Source organism: Oryctolagus cuniculus, chromosome 5 (assembly GCF_051225735.1).
Source record: "Oryctolagus cuniculus isolate XC-2025 breed Fujian yellow rabbit chromosome 5, ASM5122573v1, whole genome shotgun sequence".
Classification (NCBI taxonomy): domain Eukaryota; kingdom Metazoa; phylum Chordata; class Mammalia; order Lagomorpha; family Leporidae; genus Oryctolagus; species Oryctolagus cuniculus.
Window position 1 is genome coordinate 13234623 of NC_142871.1, and position 16895 is coordinate 13251517.

Below are 16895 nucleotides of genomic sequence, written 5' to 3' on the forward strand. Positions count from 1 at the left end.
TCCTGTTTAAACCTCTTTTAAAGCTTTATATTTTTACAAACACATAGCACTTGCTAAATACCGGGCAATATTTGTAAATGCTTTAAGAATGTTAGCTCACTGGGGCTGGAGTTATGGCTCAGTGGGTTAAGCTGCCACTGGAGATGTCCACATCCCATATTGGAGTGCCTAGGATAGAGTCCTGCCTCCATTTCTAATCCAGCTTCCTGCTCATGCACCTGGAAGGCATGACTCAAGTACCTGGGCCCCTGTCTCTCATGTGGACAGCCCTAATGGAGTTCCAGGTTTCTGGCTGGCCTGGCCCAGCCCTGACTATTGAGGGCATTTGGAGAGTGAACCAGCGGGTGGAAGATCTTTCTCTCTCTTTGTTTCTTTCTGTCTAGCTCCGTCTCCCTCTGATTTTCAAATAATTAACAATATTAACTCATTGGTAAATGTTAACACATTTAATTGTCCAGTTAACCTCATGAGGTAGATATTATTATCCTCTCCCATTTTGTATAAGAGAAACATAAGGCACAGAGAGGTTAAGTGATTATACACGATCACACCGCAAAGAAGGTAGTAGAGTTGAATCCAGGCACTGAGGCTCCAGAGGCCGTGTTGCCTCTTGGGGCAATAAAATGGGTTTAATAGCTGCTTGCTTGCTTTGTTCACACCCCTTGAACAGCAGTTGGGTCTTGTATACCATTTGCAGTGCTCGGCATAGTGCATCCTGGTGAGTATTCACTGTGGGCTGGGCTATAAATGAATGCACGCCGCTGAGGCCAAGTGCTTTCTTCTCTTCACTCGTTTCTTCATTGACTCTCGCAGGTCCTGCAAGGATTTGGGTGTCCAGTTGGGGTCTTGCTTCTGTTTTGAGCTTTGCCTTTCTACTGTTAACTCCCCGGATCTTGGTTTCCTCTGCAGTAAACTGGAGATGCTAATAACTGGGCAGCATCCTCCCTGGGTCAGCGCAAGGATCAGTGGCTCACTGTGTGTGCAGGTGCTCTGTAACCCGGGCTGCTCCCTGCAAATGCCAGGGGTTAGTTTAATGTGCAGCCTGGCTGCTGGGACTGTGCACTTTGAAGTGATGATGGCAGTGGTGGTGGAAGGCTATCCAACGGTGGTTTTTCCATGGAAATCCCGACAGCTCAGGTGGAGTGCAAGTAAGTGATGTGTATTCCACTTCACATGGTAGAACTTTCCACCAGGCAGTATTGATATCTAAGCAGCAATTGAAGCTGGAGCCAGGTTCTGGGCTTACCACTGTGGCCAATGCCTGCACTAAGCCCTGAGTTGATTCTGCCTAATGCTATAAACTTGAACTTGCTGTGTATGCAGGAAACTTGCTAATTCTTCTCTTGATTCAGAGCATGTGTGCCAGTGACAATGGTTGTAGCCAACATTCATTTTTTTTTATGCCAAATCTAATTTATAGTTTTGGCAAAATAATTTGCTGTGCTACAGGGGGAAAAAGTACACCTTAATGGGGAAAAGTACATTCTTCTGTTGTTTCACATGTTGCTCCTTTCCCCTTGCCGGTTGGTCCAAAGATTGCAGGATCAGGTCCAGTGGTTTGGTTGCTGAGTTTCCCACCACATAGCCTTGGAGAGTGCCACTTGCTTTCTCCACAGACTTGTGGTGTGCTTTTTGTTCCCCTCCACAATCCTCTTTTTGTTTTTAGAATCTCTCTTTGCCCTTTTATAAACATCTACCACGAGATCTACGTGTATGTGCATATGCACATGCACCCTACACACATGCACACTTTAGGACTTGTATGTAAGCCATGTTGTACTTCTTCCCTGCCATCGGTATTATCTTTCAAGTTCATCATACATTTGCCGGGGTGGCAGGGACAAGGGAGAAGGGTGCTGAGCATTGAGGGCTGCTTTTATATTCTGAATTTTTTTAAATTTAAAGATTTATTTATTTATTTGAAAGGGAGAGAGGGGTGGGGGGGGAGAGAGATTGATTGATTGATTGATTGATTGAGAGATCTTCCATTCACTGGTTCTTGTTCCATATGGCTGCAGCAGAGCTGCTCCAGGTGGAAGGCAGGAGCCCGGAGCTCCATCAGTGTCTCCCACTTGGGTTATTTTCTGCTGCTTTCCAGCACATTAGCAAGGAGCTGCATTGGAAGCAGAGCAGCCAGGATTCAAACTGGTGCCCCAGTATGGAATGCTGGCATTGCAGGCGGCAGCTTCGTCTGTGCCAGCCCCTGTTTCTAACTTTAATCCTCTCTTTAGACCTCTGACTCTTGTTTATTATGATCTGTGCATCAGTCATTTTGAGTAATTCAGGTCAGCAATAAATCCCCTGCCCACCAGCGGTTTCAGATGGTACTGACATCTGTCTTCTACCCTGCCCCTGTGCTGGGCACTTTCCCACGTGTACCAGGCCTAGCTGTGCATTCTGGGAGTGCAGGATGGGTACCTTCTGCTGTGACTTCCGATGCTTTGGGCTCTGGGCGGGGGGTGGGGCTGGGGGCTGGGGGCTGGTGGGCTTGGGAGGCCTGCATCCTTGCAGTCAGTTTCTTGGTTGACAGTTTTAGCTGGGGCACATTTTTTCCCACTTCAAAAGCCTCAGAGGAGAGCAATCCATCTCATTCTTGTTTTCTGCATAACTTGAATCCCTGAGCTTAGGTATTCCTTCTATTTTTACTTCCTTCAGTTATCCAGGCATGGATCTGTTTGCTGGTTCCAAGGGTTGTTTAATAATAATCTCCTCCTCATGCAGAGAACCTGAGGGTGCTTGTTTCTTGGTTACATCCTCTGAAGGCTTCAGAGGCATCTAAGCCTTAGGGGACGTTGGTTACTAGCATGAAAGTCGAGTTTGCACCGGCAACATGCAGGCTTTTTCGAATGTCCTACTCCTAGTTGCTTCTTGCAAGAAATTTACGCTGTGGATTTATTACTACATATTTGGTAGCTCTTGAGTGATAAATGTGTAGACCAGCTTTCCCCATATGGTTAGGAACCTAGACCTTTATTTTGTCTTCAGCATTCTTATTCTTTCATCCTGGCACCTTAAAAAATGCCAGTGGTATTTCCTCCTTTGCAAAGCCAGTCGCTGCTTCTCAAATGAAGGAGCTTGATTGGCTCTGGTTGGGCTTCCCTGGGTTCTTTTTATTACTTTTTGAAATATTTACTTTTATTTAATAGAAAGGCAGAGAGAGAGAGAGAGAGAAAGAGAGAGAGAGAGAAGGAGGGAGGTAGAGATCTTCCCTAGATGGCCAGGCCGAAGCCAGAGGCCAGGAACTTCATCTGGTTCTCCCACATGGTGGCAGGGACTCCTCCTCGGGATTCTTGTTGGTGTCATCTTTGTTATGGGTTTGGATTTCATGTAGTCTCTGATTGGAGGGAGCAACAGCTCCAGCAGTGGGCTTCCTGTGCTCACAGGTTCAATCAAGGTGCAAAACCTGACATAGATCCATCAATGGATCAAGGAATAAAACCTGACATAGATAGATAGACAATTCTCACATGGTGTTTCTCAAGACAAAACTCATTTCTGCTGGCTGTTTTTATCTCTGAGGACATTTGGAATTTACATTTCTTGGCAGTTTATTTCCTTTTTCATGTTCTGCTCTTGTAAGTAAAGATAGCTATAAAGCTCAGGCTAATGTGGAAGTATAGGTTTTTAGGCCCAATGAAACCCAAGCTTCTCCCACGTTGGTGCAGGTGCCCAAGGACTTCGGCCATCTTCCCCTGCTTTCCCAGGCACATTAGCAGGGAGCTCGATAGAAGGTGGAATGGCCGGGACTCAAACCGACACCCGTATGGGATGTGAACGCTTCAGACAGCGTCTTTACCTGCTATGCCACAACACTGGCCCCTGATCTCGTCTATTTCGAAGGTTGCAGGATTAATCTTCATGGCCATCGATTACACCAGGACTCCTGTAGGCCTTTTCAATGAGGCCAGAGAGAGGCTGGTGCTGTGGCATAGTGGGTAAAGCTGCTGCCTGCAGTGCTGGCATCCCATATGGGCGCAAGTTTGAGTCCCTGTTGCTCCACTTCTGTTCCAACTCTCTGCTGTGGCCTGGGAAAGCAGTGGAGGATGGCCCAAATCATTGGGCCCCTGCACCCACATGGGAGACCTGGAAGAAGCTCCTGACTCCTGGCTTTGGATTGGCACAGCTCCGGCCATTGCAGCCAACTGGGGAGTGAACCAGCAGTTGGAAGACCTCTGTCTCTGCCTCTCCTTCTCTCTCTGTGTAACTCTGACTTTTGAATAGATAAATACATCTTAAAAAAAAAAAAAAAAAAAAAAGGAGGCCAGAGAGTAAATGCCATGGGACTTCAAAAAGTTTGTGTGAAAATGGAATTAAAAGATAAGTTCATTTTGGTGTAAAAAATTTTTGAAATCCATGTGTAGTTTTTTTCACAATATCCATTTTCATGGCCTTGGAAGACTCCTCGTATTTTAGAATTGATGGACCTGGGTCTCCATGACAGCTACTCAACCTTGCCATTGTAGTACAAGCAGCCAGATGTAACAGCTGTGCAGAGGGAACACCTGTGCCAATCAGTTGTCCTTACAGAGACAGGTAGCAGGGCTGAGTCTGGTCTGGGAACTGTACTTGCCAGACTGTGAGTGACACGTTTGCTACTTTGGGAGAGAATCAGCGAATCAAGCATTTTCTTCGTCCTCACCAGCAGGATGAGTGTTAGTGGGAGCCGGGACCGTGGGGAAGTTCAGAGGAGGACAAGTCCTTGGGGCATAGAGGGTCACGCTGCGCTAATGGACTTGGAACTGCAAGGATGGGGTGAGTTTCTTCAGATGGAATTAAAAAGGGTGAGTGAGGAGGAAGAAGGGACGGAGTGTGGCAGGCAGCTTCTGGATGCTGGGGCAGGCCTGGGCACATGATCAGTACCTGGCGGTGCAGCTGGGAGGGAGGGGATGTGGTGTAGGGGTGCTCTGGGGACAGCTGACAGAACTTGAAGACCAGTCCTTGGGCAGGAAGAACATGGAGGAGGAGAGGACCCCTCAAGTGTGTGGCTTGGGGAACTCTGTAAACCCAGGGGGCACTGGCCACGATCAGGAGAAGGGGAAGGAGTCCGGCTTGCGGATTAAGAGGAAGTCCAGATTTGCATCTGGAGGATGTGACACACCGTTTGGAGCAGTTCTTGGCAGATCGGGCATCACCGATCAGAAGTACCGGTTCTACCATTTTTGATAGCTTGCGCTTGTATTTTCCTCACCGTGTCGTTTGTGTTGCGAGAGTCTCTGTAGGGCCTTGTGTTGTAAGGGTGGGTGCCCTTCTGTCTCAGAGGGACCCTTGGGCACCCCCATCTCCTTCACTGGACATGCTGCTGGGAGTTTTTATTCACTGGGAGAGGTCAGTCAGTGGGCGGCCTAACCAGGCAAAGAGAATTCATCGGCCTTTGTTTTAGTTTTATTTTCACACTATTTGGAAGTCAGACCAGGGGTGGGGTCGGGGGAGACAGACAGAGATCTCTCTGGGGTTCACTCCCTGTCGCTCCCCCTCTTCACGGAGGAACGACACTAAACCCTGTGCTGTTCTTTTGTCTGCTCAGCCCTTCCCGGGTTTGCTGCTGGTTCTTCCCGGGTTGGCTGCTGACCCTTCCACCTCCGTGGAAGGGCGGTGCCCCCTGCCACTTTCCCCACTTCCGCGGGGGAGCGGCACACCGCCGGCCGGCTCTCTCGGGGGCTGCACAGGTGTTCCTTCAGATAGATGTTCCCCTTAGATGTTCCTGGTGCATGTTGTCTCTCTCCTCCTTTATAGTCCTCTTCCACCAATCCCAACTCTGCTACCCACACGCCGAGTACGCTGCTCTCCTCCAATCAGGAGCGGGATCAGCTCCTGCAGGTTACTGGTTGAACTGGAGGCAGCTGTGTAAAAGTTGTTTTTACTCCTCTCCCAGCGCCATATTGTGGGAGAGCAGATGCATAGAATAAGTCTTAATTCCAGTAACTTAGTCTAGTCCGAGTTGCTCCCCACAACTCCCCAGTGTCCACAACATCCAGGGTTGGGGCACGCCAAAGCTGGGAGCCTGGGGCTCAATCCGGGTATCACACAATGAGGGCAGGGTCCAGGGGCTTGAACCGTCATCTGCAGCCTCCCAGGGTGTCCATGAGCAGGAAGCACTCTGAAATGAGACGTGGGCTTCCAGAGTGGAGACTTCAGTGCCAAGTGAAATGCCCACCCGGACCAGGATGTCAGCACATAGGGACGTCTGCAGCCTCTGACGGCAGGCCATTACTGTGTAAGGGTTAGGCACCTGTTGGGAATTCTGAGGGCACTGTCATGAGGGCTAAGCCAAGTGCCCAGGCTTCTTCCTCTCTTCTGGTTCAAACCACCAGATCGGATCTGCGTGTAAGCCCTTCGTCCCTACCAAGGTGTGCGGTGCTCGGTGGTGCCTGTGTGTGGGATTGCGCCATAAATTTTGTGGGGTGAAATTGAGTTGTGTGAGTCTGTGACAGTTCCCCTAGTGGAGGAACACAATCTACTCAGCCCTGTTGGAGCAAATCCTTTGCATCATCTGTCACTTGGGACCCTTGAAAATCTGGGGTGAGATGAGCATCCAGAAGTCTTAGCTAAACTGATTTCTGAGAACAGTGGTTACCAGAGGCTGCAGAGGGGAAGCTTGCTCAAAGGCTACATAAATACAGTTAGATCAGAGGCATAATTGAAGAGCTGTACTGTACAGCAAGACAACTGTAGTTAAGGACAATTTGTTGTATTCTTGAAAAATGCAGAGAGAGGATGTTATTTGCTCTGATAACAAATATGATAACTATGCAAGTGTTAATTATGCAGAGTCAACCATTCCACAAAATATGCTGCGCATGTTAAATACACTGGGTCTTTAAAAAGTTAACAGACACAGTACACATGAAAAAGTTATGCATGGATCTCAAAACTTTTTCCTGCCAAGTAAACATATCGTTTAATTTTAATTTCTGTGACATATCCTAGTACATACTGTGTTATCTGTCACATTAAAACAAACATGCTTTCATAGTCCAGATACTCAATATGAAATGTGTAAGACGTGGGAGACCTGGAGGAAGTTCCTGGCTCTTGGCTTTGGATTGGCACAGCTCTGGCCAATTGGGGAGTGAACCAGCGGATGGAAGACACCTCTCTGCCCCCCCCCCCCTCCCCGTAACTCTGCCTTTCAAATAAATAAATAACCTTTTTTTAAAAAAAGAAACGGGGTAAGAAGCATGGTGTATTTGTGCCATCTGGATTTGCTGACTTGAGGCTGGCAGGCTGACCGCATGGCTCAAACAGGGTGATGTGTGTGGCCTGTCCCGAGTCAGATGGGTGATTTGTTTTCTGGGGCCTGCTTGGTGATTTTAGTCTGGTACAGAGAAGCAGAAGAGAACAGCACTAGGTTTTCCTTCTCACGGAAGCATTTACTGGAACTTCTTCTTCTTCAGGTACGTGATTCTTTCCAGGTTTTGGGGGAGACGAATTCCTGAAAGCAAATTCTCAGTACAAGGCAAGGATCTTTTCAAAGGCCCAGCCTGAGAGGTTTGGGGTTTGGTTTATGACTTTTCCTGTTATGTGGAAATCACCTCTTTTAATTTGGGAACATCGAAACCGGCAGCAACTATCTGTGGCTGGTAGCACAATCAAGGATTTCTGTATCTTTCTTTAGTTACTTACGTGGCCCTAATGTTTATGTGAAGTTTCTGGTCTTTCTTTGTGCACCCATTTGTTTATTTCACAAAGACTTACTGGGCATTAGTGACGCTCTGCTGGCTGGTGGAATATGCCTTGAACCAAGCGAATTTTCTGCTTGTGTGGTGCTTGTATTCTGATATTAACCGTAAACTCTTTTTAGGTGAAACCAATGATTATTATAGGCTCCCAAATTCGGAGACACTCCCTAGGGAAGGTGACAATACAGGCTAAGGTTGTGTTGTATTTCCAATTAACTGTTCCTCTAGCAACTTTTATTCTGAGCACTAGGAAAATTGAGGACTTGAGGAAATCACCTTTTTTTTTTTTCTTAACAAAATTTATAGGATTTTTACTGTGTTCTCCACAGTGTGCTGAATGCTTCGTAGATGCTAATATTGAATTTTCAGGACAGTTCTATGCAGTGGGGAGTGTTAGTGTTCCCACTTCACAGAGGAGGCAAATGAGGAACTTGCCCCAGGCCAGTAAGAAGAGGACTAGGGTTGGAACTCAGGCTCTTACCCCACTGCGTTGTCGAGTTCTGCACCCGGGCTGAGAGACTGGCTTTGTCCGTCTTGTATTTGGGATTTTTTTTTTTTTTTTGAAAGTATAGGGTTATTTATAGCCAGACTTAGAAAGGATTGGGGAAGTCTGGGTTCCCTCTCGAATGTGGCTCCCATTCTGTTTTCTGTCACATTTAATTACGTGTTTCATTTAATTTGTGTAAATGGAATGTGTTTAATTTTCTTCAGATGTCTGTAAATTCCTTGAAGCAACAAACCGGCGAATAGGTGCATTTGACAAGTAAATATGAGCAGCTGAAGCACTGCACTTCTAAAACTTCTGATCAGTTTAGCTGGAATTGTTGAGGCTGTCCCCCTGCTTTGTGGGAGTGTGTAATAGTTTAATTTAGCCGTTTATAAATGTTTAATTGTCTTCTAAACAATAGCATAACTGCACAATAGATCATAATGCATTGGAATGATAAAACTCCCGGGCAGTGCTATTTAAAGCCTAGTGTATTGCATGTACGTGTGCCTGCAGGGCAGAGGCCTGGAGCCACAGTGGACTGTGCTGCTCTCTGGGTAGCAGCAGCGTGATGTCTCTACTTGGTAATCTCTTATGTCTCTGGGACCTTTGGATTTCTTGAGCTGACCTTGTTGCCGGTCCCTGAGAATCCTCCAGGAGACTCTGGTCTGTTTCTTCATGTCCTGTGTTTAGTTCTCAGTCTCATTTGCACCCCGTGCTTTTATCTGTAGCCATCACCTTATTTCCCATCTAACCTTCTTTGCTGTGCCTCAGCCGTTGTCTTAATTATCTGAAGTTGCTTCTGAAATTTCATTTCTTCAGCCGATTTTCCAGTTAACTGAAAGAGAAGTCTTGGGGGAGCGGGTGGGCATTCTGTGTTGAGCTGCTGCTTGGACACCTGTGTCCCACATCAGGGTGCCTGGTTCTAGTCCCAGCTCCTCCACTTCTGATTCAGCTTCTTGCCGTTGTGCACCTGGGAGGCAGCGAATGATGGTCCGAGCACTTAGGGCCCTGCCGCTCACATGAAAGACCCAGACTGAGTTCTGGGCTCCTGCGTGTGGCCTGACCCAGCCCTAGCCATTGCAGTCATTTAGGCAGAGAGCTAGCAGATAGAAACACACTCTCTCTCTGCCTTTCAAATAAAATGAAAATATATTTTTTAGAAAAGGAAAAAAATCTGGCTTCCTTATTATTCCAGGATGAAGTTTAATGAACAACTATTATACATGGTTTCTTTTTTTTAAAGATTTATTTATTTACTTGAAAGTCAGAGTTACAGAGAGAGAAAGAGCAAAAGGGGGAGACAGAGAGAGAGAGAGAGAGAGATCTTCTATCCATTGGTTTACTCCCCTAATGGCTGCAATGGCCAGAGCTGGGGCAAGAGCCAGGATCTCCACCTGGGTCTCTCACGTGGGTACAGGATTGCAAACACTTGGGCCATTCTCTGTTGCTTTCTCAGGCACATTAGCAGGGAGCTGGATTGGAAATGGAGCAGCCAGGACACCAACCAGCCTCTGTATGGAATGCCAACATCCGAAGCCGCAGCTTAACCCCTGTACCACAACACTGGCCCCTGTACTTGATTTCTTTAATTTTGATGGACTGATACATTCTACACCTGAAAATTAATATGGATTTCAGTTTTATGCTTCTGGTTTGAGCAGTGAGCCTGCTTAGCACAGTAATCATCAGTTCAGTTCCACTGGTCACTGGCCTTATTTATTGTGTTTAAGAAAAAGTTGACTACACTTTGATAGATTAACAAAAATGTTACTGGACTTGCATTGGTTGCTATAGTGGCTGCCGTAACCTACAAGCACAGACAGCAGACTCTTGTTTTCTCACAGGTCTGGAGGTGGGAATGCTGCGATCCTGTTGCCAGCAGGGTCGGTGTCTCCCCTGTCCTCTGCCCTGGGCTTGCACATGACCACCTTTTTCTGTGTTTTCATGGGGCCTTCCGGCTGCATTTATTTGGGTCTTCATCTTCTGTTCTTATAAGGACATTGTTCATGGGGATTGATCGCAACCTTTAACCTTTAACCTCTTTATTCTGAAGTACTGGGGATTAGGAATTTGACCTATGACTTTTGGGAGGATGCAGTTCAGCTCTAAGAGTTTAAATGTCTGACATGAGTTGTTTGAAAGTTTCATGACAGTTTATATCAGAAATTTTTTGAAATGGTGAAAAGTGGGCTAGGGAAGACAAAATCCTACAAGAAAGGAGAATACAGGGTCTGGTTGTGGTCTGAGTTGGAGCTGGCTAACTGAAAGTAAAATTCACAGTCATTGACTTTTTTGGCTGAACTTGCCCAATTTTGGATGCAGATCCGAAGTACTTTTTAAGTAACTCTAGATTCAGTGATTCTATTTTAATACTGTTTTGTAATTAGACCTTGCCGCTGACTTAGATGCATTGAGAGAATTTTTATGATTCCTTGTTGCAGTCCTGTGTTTGCCAGGTGGGGTACAGAGGAGCCAGGCTTATGTCCAAAAGACCTTGGTTTGAATTTGAGCTGGTTTTTTTTTTTTTTTTTTGGTCTGTATCCAGCTGATGCCCTCATTTCTTCACCTGTGTACCAGGGACGGATAGGAAGGATGCTGGTGTCCAGTGTGGTCCCTGTCACTGGTGCCTGCAGCAGATTGATACTGAGCCTCTGCAGCCCAGGTGGGGCCTGGGTCTCAACCCCTGCTGATTGGCTTGGCCCTCACCGCCAGCCCGACTTGTGGCTGGAGACCATCGGAGTGCACTGAGTTCTGTGTCCGTGTCCAGCCTCGTGTGCTCTGAGCTGGAGACCCTGGTTGGACAGATGTTACTTAAGGAGCATGTGTTGTTCCCAGATGGTCACCCTAAAAGAAATTTCCTCTTATTTCCTGTGTTGGATAGCCTCAAACTATTATCAGAAACTTGGTCTTCTTCCTCTGTCTTATCAGGGCAAATGGTGAAAGTTTGTGAGACAGAGATGTAAGTTGACTTCACCCATCAGACTTTAAGATCCACAGACTTCAGTGTTGTAGAAGTCAGGGTTGGGCCTTGTGTCTACTGTTTCTAGCCCAGGGAGATACCCACATAAGTTAAACACCACATTAAGTGTAATACATACATGTGTCTACCTGTGCATTTGTGTGTTTGTGTGTGTGTATGTGCGCATGCACATTGGGGAGTGAGAGACAGCAGCCTGTCTTCCACACATTTTGTTCTAGTTAAATTAAGTGCCCATCCTTTGCGTTGGAATGAAATACGTATGCAAATCCATCCTTAAAACATTTATCATATGGCTTGAAGGGATTAATTGATTGAAAGTAAAATTTTATTCAGTAAATCATTTTAAAAAGTTGACCAGAGAGTTCTGTGTGCAGAAATAGATCCCAAGTTCTATTTGGCTTACCCATTTTAGCCATTATATAAGAGCACTGGAACACAACACTGTTGGCAGTAGCACTTGACCTGGACAAACTCCCATAAGTAGACCCATTTAATGTCACCACTATTGCTGCTGTTACCTTCCCCATTTAGTGCTGTATCTGTCAGAAGTGTTTTAGTTGCAAGGGACTGAAACTCAACACCCACAAGTTTAAGCTAAAAAGGAAATTTATTTCAACTTAAGTGAAAATTTTGAGGGCTAGTAGTGTCTCTAAGCAGGATTAGATCCTGGGGCATATGGGATACTATTGGGACATTCTGTCTTTCTCTCTCTCTCTCTCTCTGTGGGATCTAGTCTTTGAAAACTGACTGCCAGCATTGTTGTATCCTGTGACTCCCACATGGACAGGAAGAGCTTTTGCCTTCTTGTGTCCATGCATCAAATATGAAGGGTGACTTTGGTGCAGCTTGAGTGGTATGGCCATCCCTGACCCACAACTGGCTGGCGAATGGGGTACTGTGGATGGCCTGACCACATACAGCCACTGTGGCAAAGTGCCCTGGTTGGCAAGCCTGCCAGGATTCCACGAATGGGAGAGGGATGGTATCCCACAGGAAGGGTTGCTTAGCTCACACAACATACGTCTGGTGCACATACCTAGCATTTCCTGCCATTGGGGGTTAAGTGTCTGTTCCCTTAGTTTACAGGGAATGGGAAAATAACTCGGATAATTCTGTGCCGGATCCCTTTGAGAATTTTGTGCTCCGTTAGAGATAAGAAGATGTCACCTATCAGGTGGAATAGACGTTCTATAGATAATGAAATAGTGACAGCACGCTTAGTGATTGCTGAGATTGATGTTCGTATGCCAACTTTCTGGTTAAAGTACAAGGTGACGATCATGGCCTCTTTGTTTTCCTGGTAGGGTTGGATGACTGCCTGCAGCCGTACGTCCACAAGTTTGAGCGGGAGAAGATCGATGGGGAGCAGCTGCTGCGGATTTCCCACCAGGATCTTGAGGAGCTGGGGGTCACGCGCATCGGACACCAGGAGCTGGTGCTGGAGGCTGTGGACCTTCTCTGTGCACTGGTTAGTTCACGAAAACGTGACCTGTACTGGGGTGATGTATTTAGAACCTTGGTCTGCTAAATCTTCATGGCAGTGCATCATCATTGTCTTAAAGAGGTTTATTTATTTGATAAGAGAGAATGAGAGGGAGAGTGGGAGAGAGGAGGAGAGAGATGAATTTTCCATCCACTGGTTCATTCCCCAAATGGCTTCAGTGGCTAGGGCTGGGCCAGGAGGAGGTCAGGAGTCTGGAACTCCATTTGGGTCTCCCTGGTGAGTGACAGAGCCCAAGCATTTGGGCCATCTTCTGCTGCTCTCCCAGGCACATGAGCAGGCAGCTGGATCAGAAGTGGAACAGCCAGAGCTCCAACCTGTGCCCCTGTGGGACACTGGTGTTGCAGGCCATGGCTTAACCTCCAATGCAACAACTTCGGCTTCATCCATTTTTTAATAATCCATTGAAGTGAAGCATAAGTTGAAGATGATATGAGCATTGAAGAAAATAACTCACTTTCTGGATTAATGGTTGACAGGCTGTGGCCTATGAGTTAAATCTGGCTCACTGTTTTTGCAAATAAAGTTTTATCAGAATACAGTCATTGCCCATGCATTCACATGTCATCTGTGGCTGCTTCTGAGCTACAGTGACAGGAGTTTAGTTTTAGTGGAGACCATGTGGTTCTCCAAAGCCTGAATGTTTCCTGTTTTGCTTTACAGAATGTGTCTGTATTACTTTTATTTTCTTATGTTTTATAAAGAATAGAAAGATGGAGATGGTGCAGAATGAGAACATCATCTTTTAATTGAAACAAGAAGCGGGTTCTGATTTGCATGTCTGTTTTTGTTACTATAAAAAGCACTTTAAATTTTGTAGATATTTGTTTTAGTACCTAATGTCTGAGCTTGAAATAATCACCTTATGAAATGGCAGCTACATGGGCAAAAATGTGAATTTCATTACACTTTACAGATGGCTGAGCTTTGGCTGTAACGTGAGTAAAACCTTTCCAGGTTCTGCTACTTGCATAACAGCCTGGCTGCCTACGTAGCTCCCTTAGGTGTGGGCTAAAGCACCTGTAAGAGCATTTTGTTTACCAGTTGCTTGGCATGGGTGGGATTTTATTTTTTAAGATTTTTATTTTTATATTTGAAAAGCAGAGTTACAGATGCAGAGAGAGAGAGAGGTCTTCCATCCGCTGGTTCACTCCCCAAATGGCTGCAATGGCCGAAACTGTGCTGATCCTATAAGCCAGGAGCTAGGAGCTTCTTCTGGGTCTCCTACATGGGTGCAGGAACCCAAGCACTTGGGCCATCTCCCACTGCTTTCCCAGGCCATAGCAGAGAGCTGGATCAGAAGTGAAGCAGCTGGGTCTCGAACTGGTGCCCGTATGGGATGCCAGCACTGCAGGCGGCAGCTTTACCCACTGTGCCACAGCACCAGCCCCTCATGGATGGGATTTAAGGAGCCTGTCATGGTGTCCTGTTACTGTGCAGTTTCCTTAAGCGTCAGGGTTTGGACAAAGTCAGCAGCATTCAAGCTGGGTTAGTAATGCTGTGAACCCGAGCCAGGGGTCTATACAATTACATCACTGAGAATGGTGGGAAAGAATGCGCTCCCCATTAGGCTGCCATGGCTGGGCTGCGTTCCGTTGATTATATAACACTCGCTGCACTGTGCGTGTTCTTCTTAAAATGGACAGAGCCTTGTGTTCTGTGCTGAGATGCGCCACTCTTATTTAGGAAAGTAATAGGGAAATTATTTGTGGCTGATAAATGAGCTGCCACAAGGGAGACGCTGTGGCCAAGTGGTCTGAACATTAGCCTGGGAGGCAGGGATTTTGCATTCTGACCCTGGCTCATGCGTGCTGTTCCTGGCGTGACCTTTGGGGAAGTAGTCTGTCCAATAACACTCACTCAGTGTGGCCGGGCACTAATGCGTCAGTGCTTTGCATTGCTGGATAATGTCTAGGCATCCAGTTTATTATTAAAAGTGTCTGTTTTTCAGGCAAACATGTTTGAGTTTACTTTTATGGGTTCACGGCTTTCTGGTTTTTTTTCCCCCTGTGAAACGTCCTGCAGACCTGAATTGTTTCTTTCACTTTGCAGTGACTCTTGGAGGACAATCCACGGTATGCGGGAGGCACATTCTGGTCACCATGTGGGAGTATGAAGAGTGGCTGCCTTGGGGCTTTCTCTTCTCCTTGTTCCTCTTCCTAGTCCTTAGAATGTTAGGCGAAAGTGAAGCTGGGCAAGTGCCGGAGCCCAGGGCTGGGTTTTATCTTGCACAGTCCCCTTCCACTCTCCTCTGAAGACCACGCTTTGACCTCAGACTCATCCTGGATTAGCTCAGTGCCCTGGAGTGCCCCTGACTTCACTGGGCAGGAGGGGCCCAGAGGGCTTGCAAACAAGTGTCCCCAGTCTGGGCTGGGGAAAAGTTTTAGTAGGGGTTTACTAGAGAATCTTTAGTCTTGATAGAATCTCCTTTTAAAAATATCCTTATTGTAATGCATGTGCTAACCATAGCATCTGTTTAATTCACCTCTGGCATGGATTTGTGGATATATAAACTGTTGGTAACTTTTTGCTTTGAACGGTTCATCTCCTGGGCAGTTAATGTGTAATTGCAGCTGGCCTTGGTGTCATATAAGAGGTTTTTATGTAAACTTAGTTTAATGGATGTTGATTTAGGGATAGACAGGAAATGAACAGAGCTAGAAGGAAGGAAGGAAGGAGGAAAAATCAAAACCACTGGAAAGTTTCAGAGTGACGAGAAGGGCCGATAGAACGGACCTAAAATAATCCAAAAGTGACAGGCAGCGGTGCCCCCCCGCCTTCTCTGGGGCAGGGGGTAACTGGGCTGTTCCCTAGAGCTGCTCTTTCCGGTACAGTAAATATTAGCCCCTGACTATAAATGAAAATGAGCTAAACTTCAGTTCTTTGGTTGCACTGGTGACATTCCAAGTGCTCAGTAGCTACACGGGGCTAGTGGCTACCATACTGGACAGCACAGACAAATACCATTTTCATCAGTGCAGAAGGTTCTGTTGGCCAGCACTGGCTGAGAGGGTGCATTGAGAGCAAAAATCTGTGTTCTTTGCCAAATCAGTGAGGCCCTGGGTTCCCAAAGACTGAGGCAGTGACAGCTGTGTGTTTATGGTTGAAGCGGCCTGAGAAGGGAACAAAATTGGGCTGAGTATACATGTGAAAGGATGTTACCTAGTATTATATATGTATAATATATAAAATACCCGCAACGAATCCACCTGTCTCAAATGCCTATGAATGCTGGTATACCGGAGATGATGCACTGTTCATCTTTTATCCAAGGCAAGTCATTTTTTTTTTTTTGACAGGCAGAGTGGACAGTGAGAGAGAGAGGCAGAGAAAGGTCTTCCTTTGCTGTTGGTTCACCCTCCAATGGCCGCCACGGCCGGTGCGCTGCGGCTGATCCGATGGCAGGAGCCAGGTATTTCTCCTGGTCTCCCATGGGGTGCAGGGCCCAAGTACTTGGGCCATCCTCCACTGCACTCCCTGGCCACAGCAGAGATCTGGCCTGGAAGAGGGGCAACCGGGACAGAATCCGGCGCCCCGACTGGGACTAGAACCCGGTGTGCCGGCGCTGCAAGGCGGAGGATTAGCCTAGTGAGCCTCAGCGCTGGCGGCAAGTCATTTTTAAAAAGTTACTTTTTTTTTTTAATGAGCAGAAATCATGCAGGCAGAAGGATTTTCACTAGCAATTCATACTTAAAGTTGATCGTGCTTAGTAGCTTAGTAAATGCCTGTAGGAAAACTCTGAAGTATTATCGTTAGGTTGTCTTTTAATGAACCGGAGTCAGAAGGATGGCTTTGATTTTGTGTTTCTGTCCGTTAATTGCAGAGAAGATCTCAGACAGAGCTGGCAGGAATGGAGAAATAGAGAAGTGGTGGAAGGCTTGCCCAGCAGCTGCGATGTGTACGATAGTTACAGCCCCCAAAGAGTACCCATCTGGCCTCTTTCCTTTCCTCCCGCCTCTCCTGGGATTTCTCTAAGCAGCCGTGAAACTGTTGCTCATGGCCAACTCCTCCTGAAGTGGGAGCCCCGGGAGGCAGAGGATTGCTTCATTGCCGGGTAGCCAGTGTCTTCTTGAGATCTTATTTACAGCACTTCCTGGAGGAGACAAGATTTAGGGGAACGACTGGTGAAAGCCGTCAGGTCTCGTCTGAGAAATTATTTGTTTTCCGTGTTTCGCTCTGGGACACTTAAGTTGATAATTCTTGCCTGATTGTGCTTCTTTTGAGCTGATATAATTGGTTTCTTGT

The 16895-nt window shown here is 46.6% G+C and overlaps 1 protein-coding gene across 10 annotated transcripts in view; it reads left to right on the forward strand.

The window, feature by feature from the left end:
• CNKSR3 (CNKSR family member 3) overlaps positions 1-16895 on the forward strand; it is a 150077-nt gene that overhangs the window by 46582 nt on the left and 86600 nt on the right. For all 10 annotated transcript variants that reach the window (XR_016233619.1, XM_089332549.1, XM_089332548.1 and 7 more), the window contains one exon: positions 12454-12617. Coding sequence is in view for 6 of the 10 variants with exons in the window: in XM_089332549.1 (XP_089188675.1) it covers positions 12454-12617 (164 nt within the window). In the remaining 4 variants the exon portion in view is untranslated. The remainder of the gene's footprint in view (positions 1-12453; positions 12618-16895) is intronic.